Raw genomic sequence first — 22,244 nt, 5'->3', positions numbered from 1 at the left:
GCCAAGCAGCTCTGTTTCTGCTGTTTATTGATAGCTGACAGCAGCTCCCTGTCCAGACCCCCCTCCCCACTTCCTAGAGCCCTAGCCTGGGCTGCCCACACAGAGGAGGCTGATAAATGGTCAGCATGTTCAGATAAGGAAGCGCCAGGAGTGACAGTTGGAGGGGCCCTGTGTCCACACTACCTTAGTTGGCCCCTCCACCAGCTTACACCACAATTATGGTTTTGTTTTGGGGTTTCTTTTCTTTTTTGGGGGGGAGGGGGTTTAAAGAAATGTCAATGTTATGCCCAACACTTGTGGATCAGCAAACACGAGAGGAGACCAGTCAGTATTTTTTGGAGGGAAGAAAAGAAGGTGAGAGGTACTACACAACACAGCCTCAGACCATGAGCAGAACGTCCATGGGAATTCAGGGTGGGCGGGGTGGCTGCCTCATGAGGCTGCCTTGGGGAGGCGGGAGCAGACACAGCCTCAAACACACATCTGCCCCTAGGCTGGCATGCATGCCCTTGCACTTATGCCCACACAGGGTTCACACTGGGTATACCCTTATACCAGCACCCCAAGGGCATGGCCACACCCAGAAGGAAGCCCTCCCGAGCCCTGTGTGGCATGGAGAGCCGGTGAGAGCAAGGCACGTCCTTCACATTCTTCAGACTCGGAAGCTGGAAGAACAGAGGAGACGCTCTGGGCAGAGCCACCCCCCAGATTGTACCTCCCGGGTGTGCTCGTGACCAGGGGCAAGACCACTCCTAGATGAAAGAGAAGGGCAGACAGGTGGCCTCAGCCTCTGACAGCTTTAGTCTCAAGCTGGACTTGTAACCTTCCTGTTGGTAAATGGTTTCTATAGAATCAATAATATTTCTTCTCTTTAAATATATATTTGTTAAAGTTATCTTTTTGTTTTTCTGGGGAAATTTGCCTCAGCTCATTCCCAATAAATTAATACTCTTGATAGCTTATATTCTGGGGTGCAGTGGGGCGAGCCCAACCTTGGCCCCCCTGTCCCTTGTGCTGTGCCAGAGCAGCTGGCAGAGGTTCCCCAATGGGCAGTTCTGTGCTAGGCCTAGGCCTGTGCTCTGCCAGATTGGAGAGAGGGCCACAGTGACCACCCCCCTCATCTTCCCTTGGTGCTCAGTCTGCCTAGGGCAAGGGAGGGGCAGCCCTCCGCCAGCAGAGCAAAGCCTGCAAGGGTAGGGCCCAGCAGTTGTTGCACAGGGAGCAGCAGACAGGAATGGGCACCAGCGGGCAGCGCATCTGCTCAGAGCCCTTGGAGCGCCCCCGACCCCCATGCCAGGGGGCTGACGACCAGCCTGGGCCAGGAGTAGGAGTTGTGCTTGTGCAGAGCTGGGCGTGCCCCGCCCACTCGGCCCCCACCCACCGCTTGGAAGTGCCTGTCCTGAGGTAAAGGTCAAAGTGCGGGGAGTACGGTGGGCCCACGTGGGTGGTTGCCTCACTCCAGCATGGCGTCCAGCTGGTCGGCCAGGTCGTCAAACATGCTGCCGATGTCTTCCAGGATGCTGCCAGTGCTCTTCTCCTCGATGGAGGAGGGGCTGAGGGTAGGCATGCATCAGTGGGGTGGGATAGCACAGGCCCCCTTACTCAGGGCTAGGCGGATCCACAGTAACCCACTCTTAAACCACCCTGGATGGCTCCGACTACCCATACCAGTCCACTAGCAAGAGCCACACTCTGTGCTGGACCAGAACTACCGCCCCAGATCAAAGTACCTACCGAGGGCCTTGTCCGTCTTCCTGCCTGATCTTCTCCTCCACCGCCTGCAGTGCTGCAGCCAAACACGCGCTAGTCTCTTCCAGCTTCTGCCGAGCACTGTCCCCGGGCGAAGCACAATCTGAAGCTACTGGGGGTCCGGAGACCACTGAAGCGGCAGCGCGAGGGGGCTTGGTGGGTACGTGCAGCGCGGGTGCCCCTGGGGAAGGGGGCTTGGCGGGGCTGGCGCTCTGCGAGGGTGGTGAGCTAGCTGGCTTGATGAGGGCTGCTGGCGGCTGACGCGCCGGCGAGGGCACAGGCGAGGGAGTGGCGCTGCTGGACTGCAGTCCCGCCAAAGCCTTGGCTGGCTTAGGCGCTGTAGGTGGCGGTGGAGGCTTGGGTGACACAGGCGGTGGCGTGCCGTGAGCACGCTTTACCTCTGCAGGGAGGAGGACGACGCTGGTACCCAGGAAATAACAACACACCTACCACTCACTGCGTTCCCTCCACCCAGCAAGAGAGATGCCCTATTCTCACTGCAGCCGCTAGGGTATGCGAATCTACTGCAAAGTGTGTCACTGCTTCCCAAGTTCCTTCAGATGCGGACTGATGCATCCAGCTGCAATGGTTGTCTCAGTACTTCTGCACTGCTCTCTTGTCTGGAAACCTCCCCTCCCCCGTCTCAGGGTACTCTGGCTAGGTTTTCCTGCATATGTTATGTGCTACTACCCAGGGTCTTCTGTACCTCCTTCACTGAGTAAGAGGCACGTCCACTACAGGGGTGGCAGAGTTATCCCACAGTAGATAGTTAAGGAGCTCTTAACTATCAGATCAGACAGTCTTATTTCACACCACCTGGGCTTCATCAAATTCAAAAAGGAAAGCCAGACTATGAGATGGGAGCAGGCTAGGGTCCTGTCCTAAGACCCCTTGCTCTGTCTTAGCTGGCTTTCTGTACCTACCTGGGCTGCCAGGGCCTGGCAGTGGCACCTTCTTGGAGGCAGGTGTAGGTGAGCCCTGGATCTTGGACACAGGCTGAGCCAGAATGGGCTTGGGAGAGACGGGTGGCTTCACGGCCTTCCGTGCACTGCCATCAGGCAGGGGCAGTGGAGGCAGTGGCATCAGGTCAGCGGGTGGGGGCTCGGCAGGTGGAGGAGGAGGGGGCAGCTCTGGGGGCCCAGCCTGCTCTGAGGCTGGCCGTCGGCGGATGGTGGCTGTGCCATTCTGATACACAGACAGTGGTGGGGGTGGCTCAGGCCCAATGTCAGGCTCCTTAGCCTTGGGCCTGCGCTTGACTGTGTCAGACTCTGTCAGGATGAACTTGACATTCTCCTGTTGGCTCTGCTTGGCCCGGATGCGCCTCTTGAGTGTGGCGCTGGCCTCTACCCGGGCAAGGGGAGGACCCTCCACACCTGCCTCACCCTTGGCTGGACCTCGAAGCCGTTGTCGGGCTGTGCCATCCTCCATAAAATGACTCTGCTCTGCAGGTTCCCCAGGTCCCCGGCGAGCAGTGGCCAAAAGTCCAGTGACTGGGCCGCTGAGTGTACGGCGCCGGTTCACCACTTCACCGTCAGGCCCAATGGCCTCTTTGTGCTTCACAGAGGCCAACACGGTAGCTACTCTGCCCGGGTCTGGACTGGCAGGACGAGGTGTGGGGTGGCCTTCGGGGGGCCTGCGAATAGCTCGCCCCCCACCCCCAATGGAAGACAGCTCCAACATGGCTGCGATGCTCTTCACGCTGCCAGCACTGCCTGTGTCCACACTGCCAGCGAGATCACTAGCCCGCCGGCGTTGTGCCCGGACCCCCAGCCGGCCATCCTCTGTCTCAACATCTGGAGACGGCTCATCAGCTAGGTTGGCGCTAGCCATGGCTGAGCTGGAGCGTTTGGGTGGAGGGGGTGGGGGCCCCTTCTTACGTGGCCGCACAGCAAAGGACTGACTGCGGTTAACGTTCTTGTCAGTGCCAGCAGGAGCCCTCACTGAATGGCTCCGACCCACACGCCGCTGGACTGTGGCATAGGGTCCAGCGGCAGCAGGCACCAGCAGCTCATCCCGCTCGGGCTCGCTGTCGGACGCTGCATAGCGATTCAAGCTGTGGGCACGTTTCTTGGGCCGCCCAGGCTCTACATCAGCTTCTGGGGGCAAGCACAGTGTGGGCACAGCTGCTGGTACCGGTGGGGGCGCAGGTCCTGGAGCGGGTGGCCCTGCCTCACCCTCAGCTGGCTGGGGCAGCACATAAGCAAAGCCACGGTGTGTGGGTGACTGAGGCAGGGAACGGGGTGACATGGGTCGGTCTGTTGGTGGTAGCAGCTGTGGGGTGGGCTTCACCTTGGCTGTGGCTGGACCATGAGGTCCCCCAAGGGCCTGAGGGGAGCCTGGCTGAGCTTTGGTGGGCGTCTGTGGGGGCGTGAAGTGGCTGGCACCGGATGGAAGGACCTGTCGTGGCTTGCCAGGCACTGGGGGCACACTGGCCCTCTTGACACTGTGGCCATGGCGGCTAGACCGCACCTCCTTGGGTGGGGTGCCGGGAGCTGGACTCTCGTCCAGCAGGTATTCCTGACTTCGTGACATAGGACTGCCCGGCCCCTGAGGCCCATCACCCAGCAGCTCCTGAGAGCTGCTCATGTGCCGAGCCCGTCCACTCAGGCTGGACTCCTGTCGCGAGGTTGTCCTCGGAGTGGCTGGCAGGTGGTTGGAGGATTTCTCGGCAGCAGCTGCACCTGCTTCAGCTGGGCCGGACAAGGCAGCCTGCAGCTCACCACTGAGCTCACTGTCCTGGAAGGTGGTCATCTTAGGAGACTGGCACTCTGCTGCAGCAGGCTCAGATGGGGGTGGCGACTCGATGGCCATCATTTCAAGTGACTGGGGTGCCTTTCGGCGCAGCGGTCCCCCCTCATACTTGGAGTATTCTGCCTTTTGCAGCTCTGCCAGTTTCCTCACCGCCAGCATCAGCTTCTTTTGGTGTCCTGAGTCAGGAGTAGGGGAGAAGCTGGTCAGGAGGACCTGTAGGTACAGGCAGATGTGGAAGGGGTAGGCTGGGACCTTACCCAGCTTGGTGATGCCGATCTCCTGCAGGTCCTCCCAAGTGATGTCGGTGATGAAATCAATGTTCTCATAGCCGTTGTCCACCAGCACCTTGTAATACTGGGCCAGACCAATCATTGACAGCCACACAGCCAAGTTAGCCTATGGAAAGGGGGACAGAGAGGGGCAGCCCAAGCTGGCTGCTCACACCGTGACCACCTACTTGGAACTATTAGAAGATAAGCCTGTGGGGCACAGACAGACAGAAGGACAAACAGACAGGTCTGAAATATCAGTACTGCAGACAGCCTAGGCACAGCCTTGGTGGGAACTGCAGACCAGCTCCTCAACATGCCAACGGCACACTTAGGGCACACACAAGTCAACACACGCAAACACACTTGGGATATTTATCATTTGGGACACAATTTCGTATACAAAAAAAAAGTTGTTTCTTTGCCTGATCAGGTGGCCACAGGCAGTGTCCTGGACACACCCACACACCAGATACAGACGCACAATGCCACAGAAGATCCACGTACACGGCACGCACGCCCGGCATGCTGCTTCCAGCTATCCAAAGCACAGGCACCCTTTCTCCATCACCCTCGCGACGTCTCCCCACCCGCAGCAGATGCATGGCCACGCACCTGTGACACATTCGCCACACAGCCATACCAGGAATGAGCAAATGTCCAGTGTCCACCAAGAACTGCCCAGTCGTCCCAAGCTCCCAGCTGAGGCCACTCTTGCACCCACACTCAGCACCTTCAGTCATGCAGGTGACAGAGTGAGGCGAGGTCCGTGAGCCCCGGATGTGCTCCTGGGAAGATCCCTGAGCTGCTGACTACTGAGTGGCATGGTGGGACAGATGGGCGCAGCCCTGTTTGCCAACAGATCCAGGACCCTGGGGAGGGCAGGCACTGGTTAGCCAGCAACACCTCTCCCGTGGGTGGATAGGAGAACAAAGCGGGTGTGCAACCCAGAGGGCCAGCATCAGCTCAGCTGTCCCCACATATAGGCATCTCTTCATAAGAAAGAACAAAGGCCACTGCTGTCAGCCATCACACAGGCCAGCATGTGCAATGGGACTTGTGTGCATGCACGTGGCAAGCATGTCTGACACCAGCCCATCTGCAGTCCATATATGTGTAAAAGACAGTGCTATACGGGTGCTGGCTGTGAACAGAGAAGGCAAAATCTCCTGGCTTGAGGTTCTCACAACCCCTTGAGTCTTGGCTATGAGCCTGCCTGGGGAGTTTACCCCCATAATAGACAAACAGGCTGTCCAAATAGCTCCCTGCTATCAGGCCACCTCTGTAGCCCAGGCAAGCCTTGAGCTCATGATCCTCCTGCCTCAGCCTCCCTGAGTGCTGGTTGTAGGCCTGGCTCCATCCATAACTCCACTTCCTAGGACCCCAGAAGGCAGATGAGGGATGTAGCCAGGAAAGCAGCCTGTCTATCTGTCCATCTGCCTGCTGGTCCTGGCTCGGCCACCAGGGCGCAAGGAGCCTTACGGGTTTGTGTTCAGGCAGGCAGTCAGGGATGTTCAGGCCGCTGATCTCTGCCGTAATCTTCTTACGGTGGCCTGGCTTGGTAACACCAATGGCTGTGAGGTCCTATGCAAAGAGGAGGCCCATTAACTAGCAGGTAGGAGGGAGCTGCCTTTTGGAAGGGAAGCGGCTGGCCACAAACCCACAGCAGCTCACCTCAGGGGTCATGCGACTGATGGTGGGCAGGTCATAGCCAGCACTGGTGAAGTTGGGGGCATAGAGCTGTAGCTGGAATGTGGCAAGCCACTGACTGACTGCCTCAGCACTCTGCAAGACACAAGGCACCAACTGCAGCCTGTCCCCTGCTGGGCTGCGCCCCAACCTCCACTGTGCCTCCTCCTCTGCTTGGTTCATGGCCAGAGTGCTGGATCCGCCGCCGTGGTCCACTGCACCAGTACTCCACGATCTGCCATCCTCGCTCCAGCATCTGCAGCCCTCCAGGTTTCTTCTGGGAGCTCCACCAGGAAGGTCCTGCTGCATCTGTGCCGTGGCCTCCCCCACCCCGTGACACCCATACCGTCTCAGAGATGCAGATGGTGTGACCCCTTAGGAGGGCACTCTGGGGGAAGGGCTTCAGGCCTGGCTGCTCCCTGGAAGTTGGGCTCTGTGCCCTACTCAGAAGTCCCTCGCCTCCTCTGCTGTATAGGATCAGCCATCAGGTCACGCACCACAGCCATACACGCGTGACCCACTGCACCCACAGAAACATTTACACGGCTCACACCCATCCCCTTCCATCTCTAGCCACACGCATGTACGCCCAGCTCACGGTTGACCACTGTTGCACATCCACACAGCACCCTTCGTACTTCTGCAAGTGTGCACACACTAGCTCACAGCCTGCACAATAGACAACACCTGTACACTGGTGTGCGCGTGCACATATGACACAGAAACAGACAAAGAGACAGAGTCTGGTCTGTCGAGGCCCACAGCAGCTGCTGTGGCCAGCTATGCCTGTCAGACTGTCAACCCGTCCCTCCCAGATCCAGGCCTGGATCTGACCAAGCCCTGTACCTTGCCCTCAGAGGCAGAGGACGATTCCAGCTTCTTGGGTGGCTGCTCCCCATATACCTGCCCAGCATGGGCTGCTGGAGGCTGGGACCGGGCAGCACCTGGTGATGAGAGGGAATGGCAGGGTGAGGAATAGATAGCGGCCACCTACATCTTGGGCCAGCACAGCTGGGTCCTTGTTCTTACCTGAAGAGCCCTCAGGAGGCTTGACCGGGCTATCTCCTGGGCTGGACTCGGAGACTGACTTCTGGGAAAGCACAGTTGCCAGGAGCTAGAACCCAGAAAGGCCACTCGCTAGCACTGCTCTAGGTCTGGCCACCCCGCCCTGGCCACCCCTCCCTGCTCACTCACCTTAACCCCTTCAGCGCCTGCATGCAGGGCGTGGCCCCCAGTACTCCTGCCCCCAGCCACATTGCTCAAGCTGCCACTGCGATCTCCACCTGCCAGGACAGGGACCGTGAAATGTGCTGTCCCCACAGTAACACCCAGCAGTCAAACGGTTGCCCCAGTGTTCTGGAGGTCCCTGGCCTACCTGCAAAAGGCTTCCTCAGCACCCAGATCTCCTCCGGGGGTGCGGAGGGACCCAGTGAGCCACCTCCCTGGGGTGGGCTTGGCTCGCTGCCTGTCCGGGAACCTGTAGGTCAAACAACAGCTTTCCTGAACCCTGGGCAGCCCAGACACAGCCAGACACAGAGAGGAAGCAGCATAGAGAGGCCGTTCTACAGCCTTCTGGCTTCAGTAATGTGAGAGACACTAAATGTCTGAGACCGGGTCACGGTGGTAGAGGACCCAGGGCAAGGAGTCCTAGCACTAGCCCTAAGGTATAGACAACCGGACCGAGGATAACTGAATGGTTGATTTTCTCAGTGCTAGGGGACAAGTCAGAAACTACCCAGTGGCTTGAGGCCAAATCTATCCTAGGAACCACAGGTGCCTGACCACACCATCTACCTGGCCCTCTTGCCACAGCTGCCAATCTCCAGCCTGTCCACTTTTAGAGTCAACCCCGTCCCTACCCCACCTCCAGCCTCTTTAAAGCATACTATGGAGTTTTCCAACTTGGTCCTGAACTCCTCTCCTAAGCTCCACCGTGCCCTCCTGCCCATTGAGCGCTGAGACCCGTCCTGTCCCACGCCCTTGAACACGTGGTTTATGTTACCCGGATTGTGTTGAACATGACTTGCCCGCTACCAGCCTTCAGAGCCCTTTCTGATCTAAGGTGGGCTTTGCTTCACTTTCTCCGTGTCACCGGTTGGTTCTTTTCCTGGATTAACTAACATCAGTGTTCTTCCCACCTCAGAAGACCAATGTCTGCCTAGGACGCTGTGTGGTGAGTGGCCACCTAAGAACTGGACTATGGAAGGCGTGTGGGACTCTGCTGAGAGCAGCAGCAGGAGGGATTACTGGATGCCAGTCCTGCTCATGGGCTAGACTTCAACCTGGTTCTGCACCCAACATCCTAAAGTATACCTCTTCCTTTCCAGTCCCCAGTCTCAGCTGAGTGTCCCCTGCTTGCCTCTCTCCAGAGTGGGGTGGACTTACCGGCTCGCTTGACAATAGCCTCCCCCAGCGAGGATGGGAAGTAGCCCACCCTGTCATTGCCTGTCCGGTTGTCATGGATACAGCCTTTCCACCGGCCGTCTGGATGCTGTTCAAGTACCTGACCAAACAAACGGGGTGTGTACTCAGGCAGAGACCTCCCCTTGGCAGACGAGGCCTGCTATCCTGCACCCTCCCCAGGCTGCCACAGGATGGTGTTCTAAGCATGCCAGAGTCCCTTCCGTCTCTGCCACAGCACCCAGGGACAGTCCTCACCGTGATAATGTCCCCAGCCTTCACATTGAGACTGGTCAGATCATAATTGTTACAGTAATCCTTTGTAGCCCGGACCTGGAGAGCTGCTGAAGCCTCTGGAAACACAGGGAGTAGACGCCCAGTCCTGGGAGCTGTCCTTCCTTCCCAGCCCTGACCCAGCCCAGCCCCACCCAGGCCCACCTCGAAGCAGCTGCTTGATCTCCTTGCTGGCCTGGGATGTAGTAAATTGGTGCACGATGTCCAGTGCTGTCTGGCTGTAGGTGTTCCTCACCTGGGCATTGATCCCACTCTGCATACACCAAAGGCAAGGCCTTGTCAGGGGTCCCCATGTCCCCCACTTGGCCCCAACCCATCTCTCTGTGTCCTGGGCCACCAGACTTACATCCAGCAGTAGCCGGACCACTTCTGTCTTTCCACAGAGTGCAGCCTCATGAAGGGCTGTGCCAGACTTGGTCTGGCGGTTAATGTCGATGCCGGCCTGGAGGAGGAGCCTGCAAAGGTGGAGAAAGCAGACACGGCCTTTCAGAAGGGGCCCTGAGAAGGATGCTCAGATCAGACCTTGAGTCTAACTGTTTGCCGGGGCTGGATGAGAAGCCACCCATCCCCTTGTGTGATGATACAATGTCTGATTCTCCTGACGCTTTGCAGAAGGCCTGTCCCTGACTGAGCTTTCACAGATGTTGTTTTGTTCAATCCTAGGGTAGGCAATGTTGTGGGCCCTCTTTACAGATGAGGAAACTGAGGCTCAGGGAAGATCTCAACAGGTGGTAAGACCAAGTCAAAGACAGGACTGAGAAGATATGAAAGCCTCTTCCAGGATGGAGGGATGGCTCAGCAGTTAAGATCACTGGCTGCTCTTCCACAGGTCCTGAGTTCAATTCCTAGCACCCACATGGTGGCTCACAACCATCTGTAATGGGATCCGATGCCCTCTTCTGGTGTATCTGAAGATAGCGACAGTGTACTCATATATACGTTAAATAAATAAGTAAATCTAAAAAGTGGGGGCCTCCCTAGCCTCTCCTTTATCATTTGGGCACACTCAGGCCTGACCATAACCCTACACCTCCTTACAGGAAACACTGTGTGTGTGCACGCACACACGCACATACGAACACATGCTAGGGGTTGAACCCAGGGCCTCATGCATGCTAGGCAAGCACTCCACCAGAGCTATATCCCAGCCGATTTTGTGTCCATACATCTCCATTTGTAATGTACAAGTGTGCGAGTGTACATTCACATGTGTGTACATGTGTGTAAAGGCCAGAGGTCAATGATGGATGTCCTCCTTAATTGCTCTTCAAGTTTTTAAAGGCTTTTTTTTGCTCTTTATGTGTATGTGTGCATGTGTCTGCAAATGAATATATGTATGTAAATGTGAGCATGTGAGTGTGTGCATGTGAGTATGTGCATGTGTGTGCATGTGAGTTGTGTGCATGTGAGTGTGCTTGTGAGTTGTGTGCATGTGTGTGCATGCAAGTTCTTGCATGTGTGCATGTGAGTGCATGCATGTGAGTTCTTGCATGTGTGTGCATGTGAGTTCTTGCATGTGTGCATATAAGTGTATGCATGTGGGTGTGTGCATGTGAGTAGTGGAGTGTCTGTGAAGGTCACAAGAGGGTGTGGGGTTTGTTGAAGCTGGAGTTATAGGATGTTGTGAGCTACCCAACACTGGGTCCTCTAGAAGAGCGAAAAGTGCTCTTCACTGCTGAACCGCCTGTCCTCCTTCCACCTTAACGTTTGAGACAGAGTCTCTCCCCAACACCTGAGCACTCTGGTTCAGCTACACTGGCTGAACAGCAAAGCCTCAGGGATGCTCTTGTCCCTTCCCCCCAGCAGTGAGACTACAGGCACATGCTGCCATGTCTGGCTGCTACATGGATACAGGGATCAAAACACAAGTCTTTGTGACCACGTGGCAAGCACTTCACTAACTAAGCCATCTCACCAGCCCCATCCATCCTTTTAAGACAGGGGCTCACACAGACCAAGTGGAATCGAATTCCTTATGTAGCAGAGGAAGACCCTGAACTCCTGATTTTCCGGGCTCTGCCCCACACCCTCAAGAGTACTGGGATTACAGATACTTACAAGCACATCTAACTCAAGGCCTTTATTTTTCATTGTTAGGCAGGATGTTCGCTAAGTTGCCAAGGTTAGCTTTGAACTTTCTATCCTCCAGCCTTAGCTCCTCAAGAGCATGACAGACCTGTGCCACCATCCTGGAGGCTCCTCTCTTATTCCCAAGGTAGGAACAGGAGCCTGTGCCCCTGAATACCACCGTGCCCCAGAAGCCTCTGCGGCTGGCCCCATTCCTGTTCCCGGCTGTACCTAATGATGTCGATGTGGCCATTCTTGGCGGCCAGGTGCAGGGGACTGGTGCCGTTGGGATCAGTGGTGTCCCCTGGTCGGGGCTCCAGCAGGGCCGCACACATGTTGCTACTTAGCAGCAGCTGGACCACCTGGAAGGAAGGATCAGGGAAGGGTGGTCCTGGCTCGAGTTGTCCCTTAGCCCTACTCCGGGCAGGCAGGAGGAACCCCTCTCCCACCTCTGTGAGAGACTTACCCCTACGCGGCCAAACTCGCAGGCCAGGTCCAGAGGTGTCTTTCCGGAGTTGTCTACCATGCAGGGGTTGGACTGATGCTGCAGTAGCATCTCTGACTGGGGGACAAGGGCCGGATTATCCCTGGGACCACTCAACCCTCTGCCTGACTGCCCACCCAGACTCCCCATGAGGCCTCACCACATCGTAGTGACCATGCTGGGCAGCCAAATGCAGGGGTATGTGGCCCTCGTCGGATGGGACATTTACTGCTGAGCCTGCCTTCAGCACCAGCTTCATGGGCTCCTTCCGGCCCTGCCAGGCCGCGTAGTGCAGCGGCCGCATGCCTGGGGACAGGTGTGGTTTGTTGGAAACTAAATCCTGACCCTAAAGCCAACCCTCACTAAGGACATGTCGCTATCTCTAAGGTTCTGGCCTAACCCAGGCAGACGCCTTGGGCTGGAGACCTCAGTGGTGAAGCCATCAAGGCTGCCAGGATGTCATCCTCAGCCTTGTCCCCTGCCCTTGGCTTCAAGGCCCCCCCAGACCAGGCTTGCCTTTGTTGTCCTTGATGTCTACAGCAGCCTGAGCCTCCAGCAGCAGAGAGATCAATTCGGTGTTGCCATTCAGGGCAGCATGGTGCAGGGCTGAGAAGCTGGGCAGGTGAAGGACAGGTCTAGGAGAGAAGCCAAGGCCCAGCCTTCCCTGGGGCCTACCTACCCCATTCCTTCTGCCCCTGCCCAAGCTGACAACTCACCCATCCGGGTCCTGGAAGTTGACATTGATCTTCTTGGTAGAGCCCAGGAGCTCTGTGGAGAGAGGGAGACCCAGTAAGGAAAGGTGGTCCAGACCCTCCTAAGAATAGGAGAGGGTAGTGGTGATCTGCCTGCCTGCTCTAGCAAGGTCTTAAATCTGCAGTCACACATCCAGCTCAGCCGGGACTCAGCTCCAGGTGCCGGCAACTTGGGCCTTGGTTTCCCATTGCGCTCATATGGGGACGTCGGCCTGTCCTCATCTGGGAATGGGAGATCAGCCCATGCACCACATGGGCACACACATGTGCACATGCACCCCTCTCTTAGGATGCTGGCTCAGCACCTGCCATTGGTGGGAGGGAGAGAGCCAGCCCCATCTGTCTCTCAGAAGGACCCAGATGGGGCCGGGGGTGGCTGAAGAGGCTGGAACACCCGGAAATGGGGTATTTCTGGGGAAAGGACTGCATCTCCAAGCCCTGTGCTGCCAGCCCTGGCTGCCGTGTGGTTAAGCCTTACAATCCGGCAGCATGAAGGGAAGGCTGTCTTGTAGGCAAGGGCCTCCAGGTGACCCATGCCAATGGTCACCTTGCCCACAAAAGCCATGTTCAGATTCCATATTCAGACCAATTGAAGCCCTGGGGCCCACACTCTTTCTTTTCTGGGGTCTCTCTCATCTTGGGGCCTCCCTCACCCTGGCCTTCTCTAGAACTTTCAGAAGAGAGAGCCCACCAAAGCCATCCCAGTGGGCCCTTGTCCACCGGACTCTTGCCAACCCCCTGCCTGTCTGGGCCATGGTTATATAACCCATTTGTGGGTCAGTCACTCTGTGTTGGGGGGGGCTGGAAGGACAGAAGCCCCTTTGTCCTGGCTCAGGACAGGGGTGGGGGTGGGGGACCTAAAGGCAGGGGAGCCAAGAGAGTAGAGTCACAGTGGGCTGGCTGTAGGGCTTAGCTTGGATTGGCTCAGCCTCAGCCACTGGCTGCAGCATGTGGGTCTCTTGACAATCCCTGAAGCCCAGGAAGCCAGCTGCACCCAACTTTGAATCTTTGTTCTGACACTTCCTAGCCCTGTGGCCTTGGCCACCAGGCTCTTCCATGAGCTAGAAAGGGTAGCATCACCCCGAACTGATGAAATTCAGGGCATTACTTGAACCCTAGGCCTTGCTAACACCAGCTGGACAGACCCCCACTTCTTAGTGTCTCTCCTGGATAGAAAGAAGGTAGCGCCACCTTCTGGTCCCTCCCGTGTTCTCAGACACACTGGTTCCAGTTCATCAACTGTAGACCACTTTCCTAGTGGTCAACCGGACCAAACATCAAGAGTCAACCCTGGCTGCTAGGTGTAGTGGCACAGGCCTTTAATTCCAGAACCTGGGAGGCAGGCAGGCAGATCCCTGTGAGTTTAAGGCCAGCCTGGTCTACAGAGTGAGTTTCATTATAACCAGAGTCAGACAGTGAGACCTTGTCTTAAAATACATACATACATACATACATACACACACACACACACACACACACACACACACACACACACACACACACACGTCAAGCAACATGGTGGTGGCGGTGGTGGTGCACGCCCTAATCCCAACACACTCAGAAGGTAGAAACAGATCTCTGTGAGTTTGAGGCCAGTCTGGTCTACAGAGTGAGTTCTAGGACAGCCAGGGCTACACAGAGAAACCCTGTCTCAAAGCACAAACCAGTAACAAGGCAGTCTTGGGGGTCCTTCTCAGGGACTTGAGTCATGTTTTCAGATATAGATACACTTCCGGGTCCTACACTTTTCACCAGGTCGCGGTTATCACCATGGACCCGACTGGCACGTCAGGTAGGATCCCTGCCATTGCTTCCCCATTGGTGTCACTACTGAGTCCTCGTACCCCTCAGTTTGTCCTCTGTAAACACAAATTGGAGCACTGTTAAAATGCATGTCACAGCCAGACATAGTGGCATTCGCTTGTGACCTCAGCACTCAAGAGACAAAGAGAGGAAGACCATGAGTTCAAGGCCAAACTTGACTACATAGAAAGTTTGAGGCCAGCCTGGGCTACCAAAGACTCTGTAACAAGAAAGGAAGGAAGGAAGGAAGGAAGGAAGGCAGGCAGGCAGAAAGGGGACAGGCAAAACAAAACTTCTAAAACTACAAGCTACAGCCAGATGTGGTACATCTGTCTGTCATCGAACACTCTTGAGGGGAAGGCAGAAAGGCTTCAAGTTCCAGCTCAACTTGGATCCTGTCTCAAAGAAAAGGAAAAAAAAAAAAAAAAAAAAAAGAAAAAAAAAAAAAAAAAAAAGCCATGGGAGTGAGGGAGGGGTGTGAGGGAGGGGTGGGGGAGGGGTGTGCTGCAATGAGATGGCTCATCAAGTAAAGGTGGTTGCCAGCAAGACCAAAGGTAGAGAGTGAAAACTGAGTCATGCAAATTGTCCTCTGACGCATGCATCATGACACTTGCACTCATGTCTCACACACACACACACACACACACACACACACACACACTCACACACACTCACACAAATAAACAAATAAATACAACACACGTACAGACATGAATGTGTTTTGTTCTGTTTTGTTTTTAAAAAGGAGCCAGGTATGATGGTGCATGCCTTAAATCCCAGTACTGGGGAGCAGAAGCAGGTAGATCTCTATGAGTCCAGCCTGGTCCAGTGAAACAGTGAGACTGTCTCAAAACAAAAACCCACAGACAAAAGTGTTGGTTTCCGCTCTGGGAACCAACAACCCAGGTCAGGCATCCTGGAATGGAGGCCCATTTCACTGGAATGGAGGCTGAGGCTGCCATGTCTCATGTGATTGGCCCTTGCTTTTGTCTGGACCTCTTCCCTCCCCCTCTGTTTCTGTTATCCTTGCTCTAACTGTGCAGCCTCCTAGATGTCCCTCTAACACATGGCCACGATGGCCACAGGGCCTTTGCATGACACCTCCTTCACATACTTCAGGTTTGTGCAGATGTAGCTTTTACTCTAAGGTCTCTCACCCAAAATGTCACCCTCCCTGGATTCATTATATTTTTCTGCCTAGCCCTCATTGCCACCAGTGTATCACATCAAACTTCTTCTTGGCTTTAGTGGTTTAAAACATTACCCTCTCCATCCTACATGCTGTCTGTCCACCCTCGGGGCCAGCTTCATGGGTAGGTGACCTGTGCAGGTACTCTTCTTTTTTTTTTTTTTTTTTTTTTTTTTTTTATTTTATGTATGTGAGTACACTGTCACTGTCTTCAGACACACCAGACGAGGGCACCAGATCCCATTACAGATGGTTGTGAGCCACCATGTGGTTGCTGGGATTTGAACTCAGGACCTCTGGAAGAGCAGCCAGTGCTCTTAACCCCTGAGCCATCTCTCCAGCCCGCAGGTACTCTTCTTGAATAGTTTGACTTCAGATACGGGCCCTACTTTTGCATCTCATGCAGGCCCTGAAACTATGTGTGGCTGGGCCTGCTACAGACCCCTGCTGTGAACTGATGTCACCGTTCCATGGTACCCTCTCCAGATTGGCCATGTACAAGTCACTTTCCCCCATTCTTTTCAACTGTGATGCAACCAGGTCTCAGGGTCTCCAAGGCTTCCCAAATCCCTGCCCTCCCTCCACCACAGGGCTTCTGGGCAGCTACAGAGTCAGGTTTAGGGGGGTGGAAAGCCCAGGTAAGCTGCTCTGAGGTCAGACAAGCAGAAGCCGATGTTTCGGAAGGGCATGGAGGTCAAGACTCAGTGACATGGGGGATGTGGTGGGGACTCGGTCAAAAACGGGACTGCCGGCAGAGTGTTGTGTGCCTTTGATCCCAGCACTTAGGAAGCAGAAGCAGATGATCTCTAGGGAGTTCAAGGCTAGCCTGATCTACATAGCCCCAGCTAGCTAGTCAGGATTACAGAGTGAGACCGTTTCAAAAGAAAATGACTTAATTTTATAAAAGATCATGTGGGGAGGGTCACCTTTCCAAGGACACAGATTTATAGTCCCACAGGGAGGGGGCTAGTGTAAACTGTTTGAAGAGCAGTTTGAGATCCCAGAGCGCCTGCAGGAGATACTGAGGAAGGTGTGGGGCTGGAGTAGCCATCCCATGGCAGGGCAGGCTCTGAGAATAAACTGGAAACAAAAGACAGCCGAGGAGGCCTGAGAACCCAGGAGGGGGCGAGCGGTGGCCAGGCTGCAGGCCTCAGGACCCCCTTTCGCTGTTTCGTAGGTGTTTGCACCAATCCGGGACATAGGCATGGTGTGCAGCGTCATGGAAGACAGCTTACTTAACATTCATAAAGCCCTGGATTCCATCCCCAGTACCACACACACACACACACACACACACACACACACACATACACACACACTCCACAAACCTCACCCCTGTTTCTTGTGACCCCAGACCTCAAGCTGCTCCCCAGAGACCAGTCCGAGGTCAGATCCAAACGCCCAGTAGGAAGGGAATTTAAAAACAAACGCACAGACCTCACTATGTTGCTCTGGTTAGCTTGGAACTCAATATGTAGGCTAGGGTAGCCTAGAAGTCACAGAGATCCTCCTGACTCTGCCTCCAAAGTACTAGGATTAAAGGTGTGTGTCACAGACTGGAGAGACGGCTCAGTGGTTAGGAACACTGACTGCTCTTCCAGAGGTCCTGAGTTCAAATCCCAGCAACCACATGGTGGCTCACAACCATCTGTAATGGGGTCTGATGTCCTCTTCTGGTGTGTCTGAAGACAGCTACAGTGTACTCATATACAATAAATAAATAAATAATTAATTAATTAATTAATTAATTTTTAGAAGCCTGCTAGCCACACAGCCTGCTAGAAGGGAATTCTTAATGGGCCAAGATATTGTGTGTGTGTGTGTGTGTGTGTGAGATTCCTCTGGGAATTTCTACAGGGTGTCATCAGCCTGCTTTGGGGAGGGAGGCTAGGCCACAAAACTAGACAAGGACACCTCCCCAGCAGCAGAAGGGCAGTCCCCTACCATCATCTTCCTTCCAAAACTGCCTCTTCTCCCTCAAGGACAGCTGCTAAGTGAGCGTGCATGCACAGGCTCCCCTGGAGATGAGGTGGGGGCTGACACAGCCATGGGGTAGATTGGGAAGAGCTCAAGAACAAAGCTGTGGGAAAACCTCTAAGCTGGACTGGAGAACACATTCTCTTTTTTGTTTTGTTTTTGCTTTTCAGACAGGGTCTCTAGAACTCACTATGTGGAAGCCCAAACTGGCCTTGAACTTCAGGGATCTGCCTGTCTCTGCCTCCCAATTGCTAGGATTAAAGGCGTGTGCCATTAAGCCTGGCGGGGGTGGGGGGGCACTCTCTCGGGGATCCTTATGGATACCCCCCAACCCCATGGCCCAAACTCCAGCTGTACTTTGCTAAATCAAAATACATCTTACTCCAAAGCAGGCCAGTGTTGCCATGACAACTGAGCTAATTCATGGAGGGATTTCTCTGTCTGATTTATTACACCGCCCCTCTGACTCAGAGAGTACAGACAGAAGGGGCAGGACAGGTGCCTCTGCTGAGTCCACATCAGTCAGGGGCAGAGGTAGAGACCCGGACAGAGACTACAACCCTCTCACCTATCCATGATGGCCAAATGGAAGGGGAGAAGATCCCCACATCTGTGGTTCCCACTGGCTGTCAGCAGAAAAAAGCCAGCTCCATTAGCATTTACTGAACTGGAACTAAGTGTCTCCTCTTCATCAGTCCCTTCTTACCGCTTTCATGAGGCTGTAGGGTGGCAGGGACCACAGACGCTCCATCCTACAGATAAGGCCATTAAGGCCTGGAGAGTCAGTATGACCAAGGACATAAGGCCACAAGGTGGAAAGCTGTGCCTTCCTCTCTTCCGTCTGCACCTCCCTAAGAAGCTCTTCACTCAGCCCTGAGGCCCTAACTAACACCAGCTCTAGTAAGTGGGGCTTCCCAGGCAGTGTGTTTGCCCTGGAGGCACCAGTGTCCTTCCTTCAAGTGAATAGGAGCCACTCCAGACAGTCCCACGTCTCAGCAGCCCCCTGGAGAAATGGGACATCCCCCCACCCCCAGCTCACATGCAGTTTATAATGGTGGGTTGAAAGCACCCAGGTCCCATGTGTTGACCTGCAGTGCCTGCACAGGTGCCCTGACACACTGACACGGTCATACGTGCGCAGCTGCACACTTGGCTAGTCCACACGCCCATCCATCCATCTCCAGAGGCCCCTAGGGAGGCTCTAGAATGAGAGCTAGAATCAAAGCTCTAAGCTCCTAGGCCTTTCCTGGACCCCCAAGGCACAAGCTAGGGATGGTGTGGGAGCTCCTTCACAGATCCTTGGCCCCCTTTCCCAGCAGAAAAGCCAGGGACGACCAGGGTCTATAGAAGCCTGCAAGAGCCTACAGTCTTTATCCCCCAGGCTGTCCCTGCCTGAAGCCCAGCCTGCCACAGGGCTGGGCGACCTTGGGCGCCTGTATTTTACTCCCTCATCAGTAAATGGCCCCCACTGGCCATGCCTGGGCAGCCACACCCCCAGCGTGGTCCTCTCCCCCACCCCTTTTCCTGCAAAGCGTGTTATTAAACATAGGGTGGGGAAGAGGTCTGACAGAGATTGTTAGCCTCTGGTCGCCCCTCACTGCAAGGGCCCCTCCTCTCTCTACAGTGATTCTTGGGGGGGGGGGGATCCGCCTCGCCCTTAAAAGCACAAGTAGAAATCATCAGCCTGCAGCCTGGAAAGGGAGGGGATCCGAAGGAAGATGTGATCGCCAGCGGCCTCAGGGACCGTGGGTGCCGCAGGTGCCCGCAGGGGGCTGGGTGGACTGTCCAGCGGCGCTCGTTGCCGCCCCTCCTCCAGAGCTGGGGCGAGAAGGGGGTGCGCGGACCAAGGGTCTGAGCGCTCCTGGCCCCGCCCCACCCCGGGAGACCCACAGCATCCCTTCCTCGCCCTGCACCCTGGCGGTGTGGGCCCCGCCCGCGCCCCGCGCGCCCCCCGCACTCACTGGCCTTCCCCGGCCGCGGCCTCTGCAGCAGCCTCTGCGCGGTCCCCACGTCCTCCGCCTTCACTGCCTGCACCAGCTCCTGCTCCTTCCCCATGGCGCCGCCGGGCCCGCAGCGACGCGGCGCTCGGTGCTCTCGGCGGCTCAGACGCAGCGGCGGCTCCGCGTCTGCGATCGCATCCTTTCCAGCCCGCGCTCCCTGCGCCGCCCGCCGCCTGCCGCCCAGCGCCCTCCGTGGGTTCGGGCTCGGGCTCGGGCTCGGGCTGGGGTTTCGGGCTCGAACTGGGGCTGGGGCTCCGACGCGGAGGGACGGATAGCGCGTCACGGGCGGGGGGCGGCCCAGGGGCGGGAGCCGGCGGCGGCGGCGGGCACCCGGTGGCGCGCCGCGTCTGAGCCGCCTCCCGGACGCCTGGGTCCGCTCCCGCGGCCGCTGACCTCCGTCAGCCCGCGCCGGCCGCGCGCCCGGCTCCTAGGCTCCGCCCCCGCATTGGCCCTTCCCCCCCACCCCCCACGCCCGACGCCCCCTCCCCCCGTTTGGGTTCGCGGGTCAGGCTAGGCCTCTGCGGACAGCGGGGAACCGAGGACGGTCGCCAGGGGCAGAGGACGGGGCGCAGGGGGGCTGACCACCGAGCACGGACACGGCGGCGACGCAAGGCTAAACCTAGGAGAGGTTTCTCCAGGCTGAGGGACCTGAGGGGAGGGACTCGAGACAGTGGGCGGGCAGGAAGCCGGGCACAAGTGCCACCAGTGCCGGCCCTCCAGAGGCTGTCAGACATTTCTGGCCCGTGATTCCTGTGGGAGGTGTTGAGAGATTGCGAAGAGGAATCTCCCAATAATGAATTCGGTGTCAGGGAACCCGTACCCCTCCTCCCCCCAACTACACCTTCTTCCCGAGCAGCCTCTGGCTTCTCTCCACAACAATGCAGGATGACAGTTCTCCTTCGAGGACAGACTGGAAGGGAGATTGACTTCGACACTCTCGGCTACTTGGCTGTAACTGTCTATATCCACCAAGACGAACTTAACCTCCCATCCTCAGCACCAATGAAGGCCCAGCCGTGCTCAGAACCATTCTAGCCTATCCCAACCTGAGCAATCTCCTAGTCACAGGTTCCCAGTCAGGATCTCTTGGCTTGACCAACACCACCTCCTCCCTGCCCGAAGGCTAGGGCTGCTCCAGGCCTCTTATTTTGCCTGAAGCATTATGAACTCACAGGGATTGAGCTCCACGTCTTGGGTAAGGTTCTGCTCCCTCCACTTCCTTATTTGCAAGCAGGAGCAGAGAGCAGCCCAGCAATATAATGGAGAGAATTCGGTGAGGGTTCACGTATGCACAACCAGTTCACTCATGCACAACCAACCCACTCTTCTTGTAGCCCTGGACTGTGGAGCAGGTCCAGGAGGGCGGGAAGGGGAAGCCTCGTGTACAACAGGGCTTTCCAGGATCACAGAATTCTGATCATGGTAGAGTCCCTCATGAGGCTTGGGGAATGAGCCTAGGTCCTCTGATATGTGATAGGTTCTCAGAAGAGATCACTAAATGCAAAAAAAAAAATCTTTCCTTTGGTCTGTTAGAGTGACTGATTCCTGGTGAGTCACAGGGTCAGGTGCTGTGCTGGCCATTTGGGATAAGGTTGAACTTACCATGCCCATTTTACAGATCAAAAAAACAACAGCTTTGCAGTCCTGTGTTCACGCTACCATCCTCGGCTCTCCAGGTTATAGGTCTGGACTTGGAACCCACATGGATCCCAGTCTCTGTTCTTCCTTATCCTGGCTGCACTGTCCTGAACTGCTCACTCTTTTTTTTAAGAAAGATTTATTTCATATATGTGAGTACACTGTCACTGTCTTCAGACACACCAGAAGAGATCCACATCAGATCCTATTACAGACGGTTATGAGCTACCATGTGGTTGCTGGGATTCGAACTCAGGACCTCTGGAAGAACAAGCAGTCAGCGCTCTTAACCGCTGAGCCATCTCTCCAGCCCCTGAACTGCTCACTCTTGTCTGCCTGAGTCTTTTATCTACCCTCCCTGTCAAAAGTGGGTAAACAATGTGTCCCCTTCATCTATGCCAGGGTTCACTGTGAGGTTATTCACAGGGTTAATCCAGGATACAGTTAACGTCCAGAAAATAACTGCTGCAAATATTAGGGTGTCCTTGGGCCTCGCTGCAGGGGTTCCAGTTGTATTAGACTCCTCTTCACATGATACAGTGCCAAGCACATGGGAAGCACTATGAAAATAAGTAAATATAGAAAAAGAAAACTGCTATTATCATGACTATTATGGCTGTGTTTGGAGCTTATACGAGACATCATCTTTGTGAGACCTGGGGCAAAAATACAAACAGAAACCCACTCACCAAATGCCTGTTTCAAAGTTGTAAATCACACTAATAACCTGTTAAATATGTTAAGCAAAATATGTTCTAGCCTACCACCTTAACGAATATACATCCACCAAGACCCCAAAGGGCAAGTTTAAATTTAGAATTCTTGGGCTACTCTGGGGTAATGAGCTGGCCCTTGCCTATAGCTGTCGTATTCCTGTTCTCTGTCCAGCTTTAGATCACGAAGACCCCCATAAACAGGCACCCCTGAGCCACACCTGAGACTTGAGTGCGGGCATCCCACTGTGCAGCCCACCCAGGAAGAGGGATGTGCAGACAAAGGAAATTGACTAGATCCTTTTGGACAGGAAATCTGATTGTTCCCAGTTAAATGTGCATATTGTGGTCTTGAAGTGACATCTGGGCCGTAGGTGGGCATTTGGATCCAGTGATTCTTTACCTCAAAGGATGGATGTTGGCAAGAGGAAAGCCAGAGGCTTCCCTGGCTAGGTCAGACTAGAGCCCA

At 55.5% G+C, this 22,244-nt stretch overlaps 1 protein-coding gene across 3 annotated transcripts; it reads right to left on the bottom strand.

Moving 5' to 3' along the window:
- Nucleotides 1–10: 10 nt before the first annotated feature.
- On the bottom strand, nt 11–20,652 carry Caskin1 (CASK interacting protein 1). Of its 3 annotated transcripts, XM_032914303.1 has the most exons (21): nt 20,597–20,613; nt 19,386–20,334; nt 12,420–12,471; nt 12,220–12,317; nt 11,864–12,009; nt 11,686–11,781; nt 11,451–11,581; nt 9,499–9,607; nt 9,297–9,405; nt 9,117–9,211; nt 8,844–8,961; nt 7,834–7,935; nt 7,653–7,741; nt 7,488–7,572; nt 7,305–7,402; nt 6,444–6,554; nt 6,252–6,353; nt 4,758–4,896; nt 2,673–4,676; nt 1,735–2,149; nt 11–1,553 (listed from the first exon to the last, which is right to left on the bottom strand). In XM_032914303.1, exons 2-21 carry the CDS (start codon nt 19,477–19,479, stop codon nt 1,454–1,456), a joined length of 4,293 nt encoding a protein of 1,430 aa, XP_032770194.1. In that variant the 5' UTR covers nt 19,480–20,334; nt 20,597–20,613; the 3' UTR covers nt 11–1,453. The 3 variants fall into 3 exon arrangements, with proteins under 3 accessions (XP_032770194.1, XP_032770196.1, XP_032770195.1); XM_032914305.1 differs by lacking the exon at nt 19,386–20,334 and having other exon boundaries at nt 20,597–20,652; XM_032914304.1 differs by lacking the exons at nt 6,252–6,353; nt 6,444–6,554; nt 20,597–20,613 and having other exon boundaries at nt 19,386–20,539.
- Nucleotides 20,653–22,244: the final 1,592 nt, after the last annotated feature.

The sequence above is a fragment of the Rattus rattus genome, chromosome 9, assembly GCF_011064425.1.
Source record: "Rattus rattus isolate New Zealand chromosome 9, Rrattus_CSIRO_v1, whole genome shotgun sequence".
Lineage (NCBI taxonomy): Eukaryota > Metazoa > Chordata > Mammalia > Rodentia > Muridae > Rattus > Rattus rattus.
Note: the sequence above shows the minus strand (reverse complement) of the source record. Positions and strands in the feature narration are given on the sequence as shown.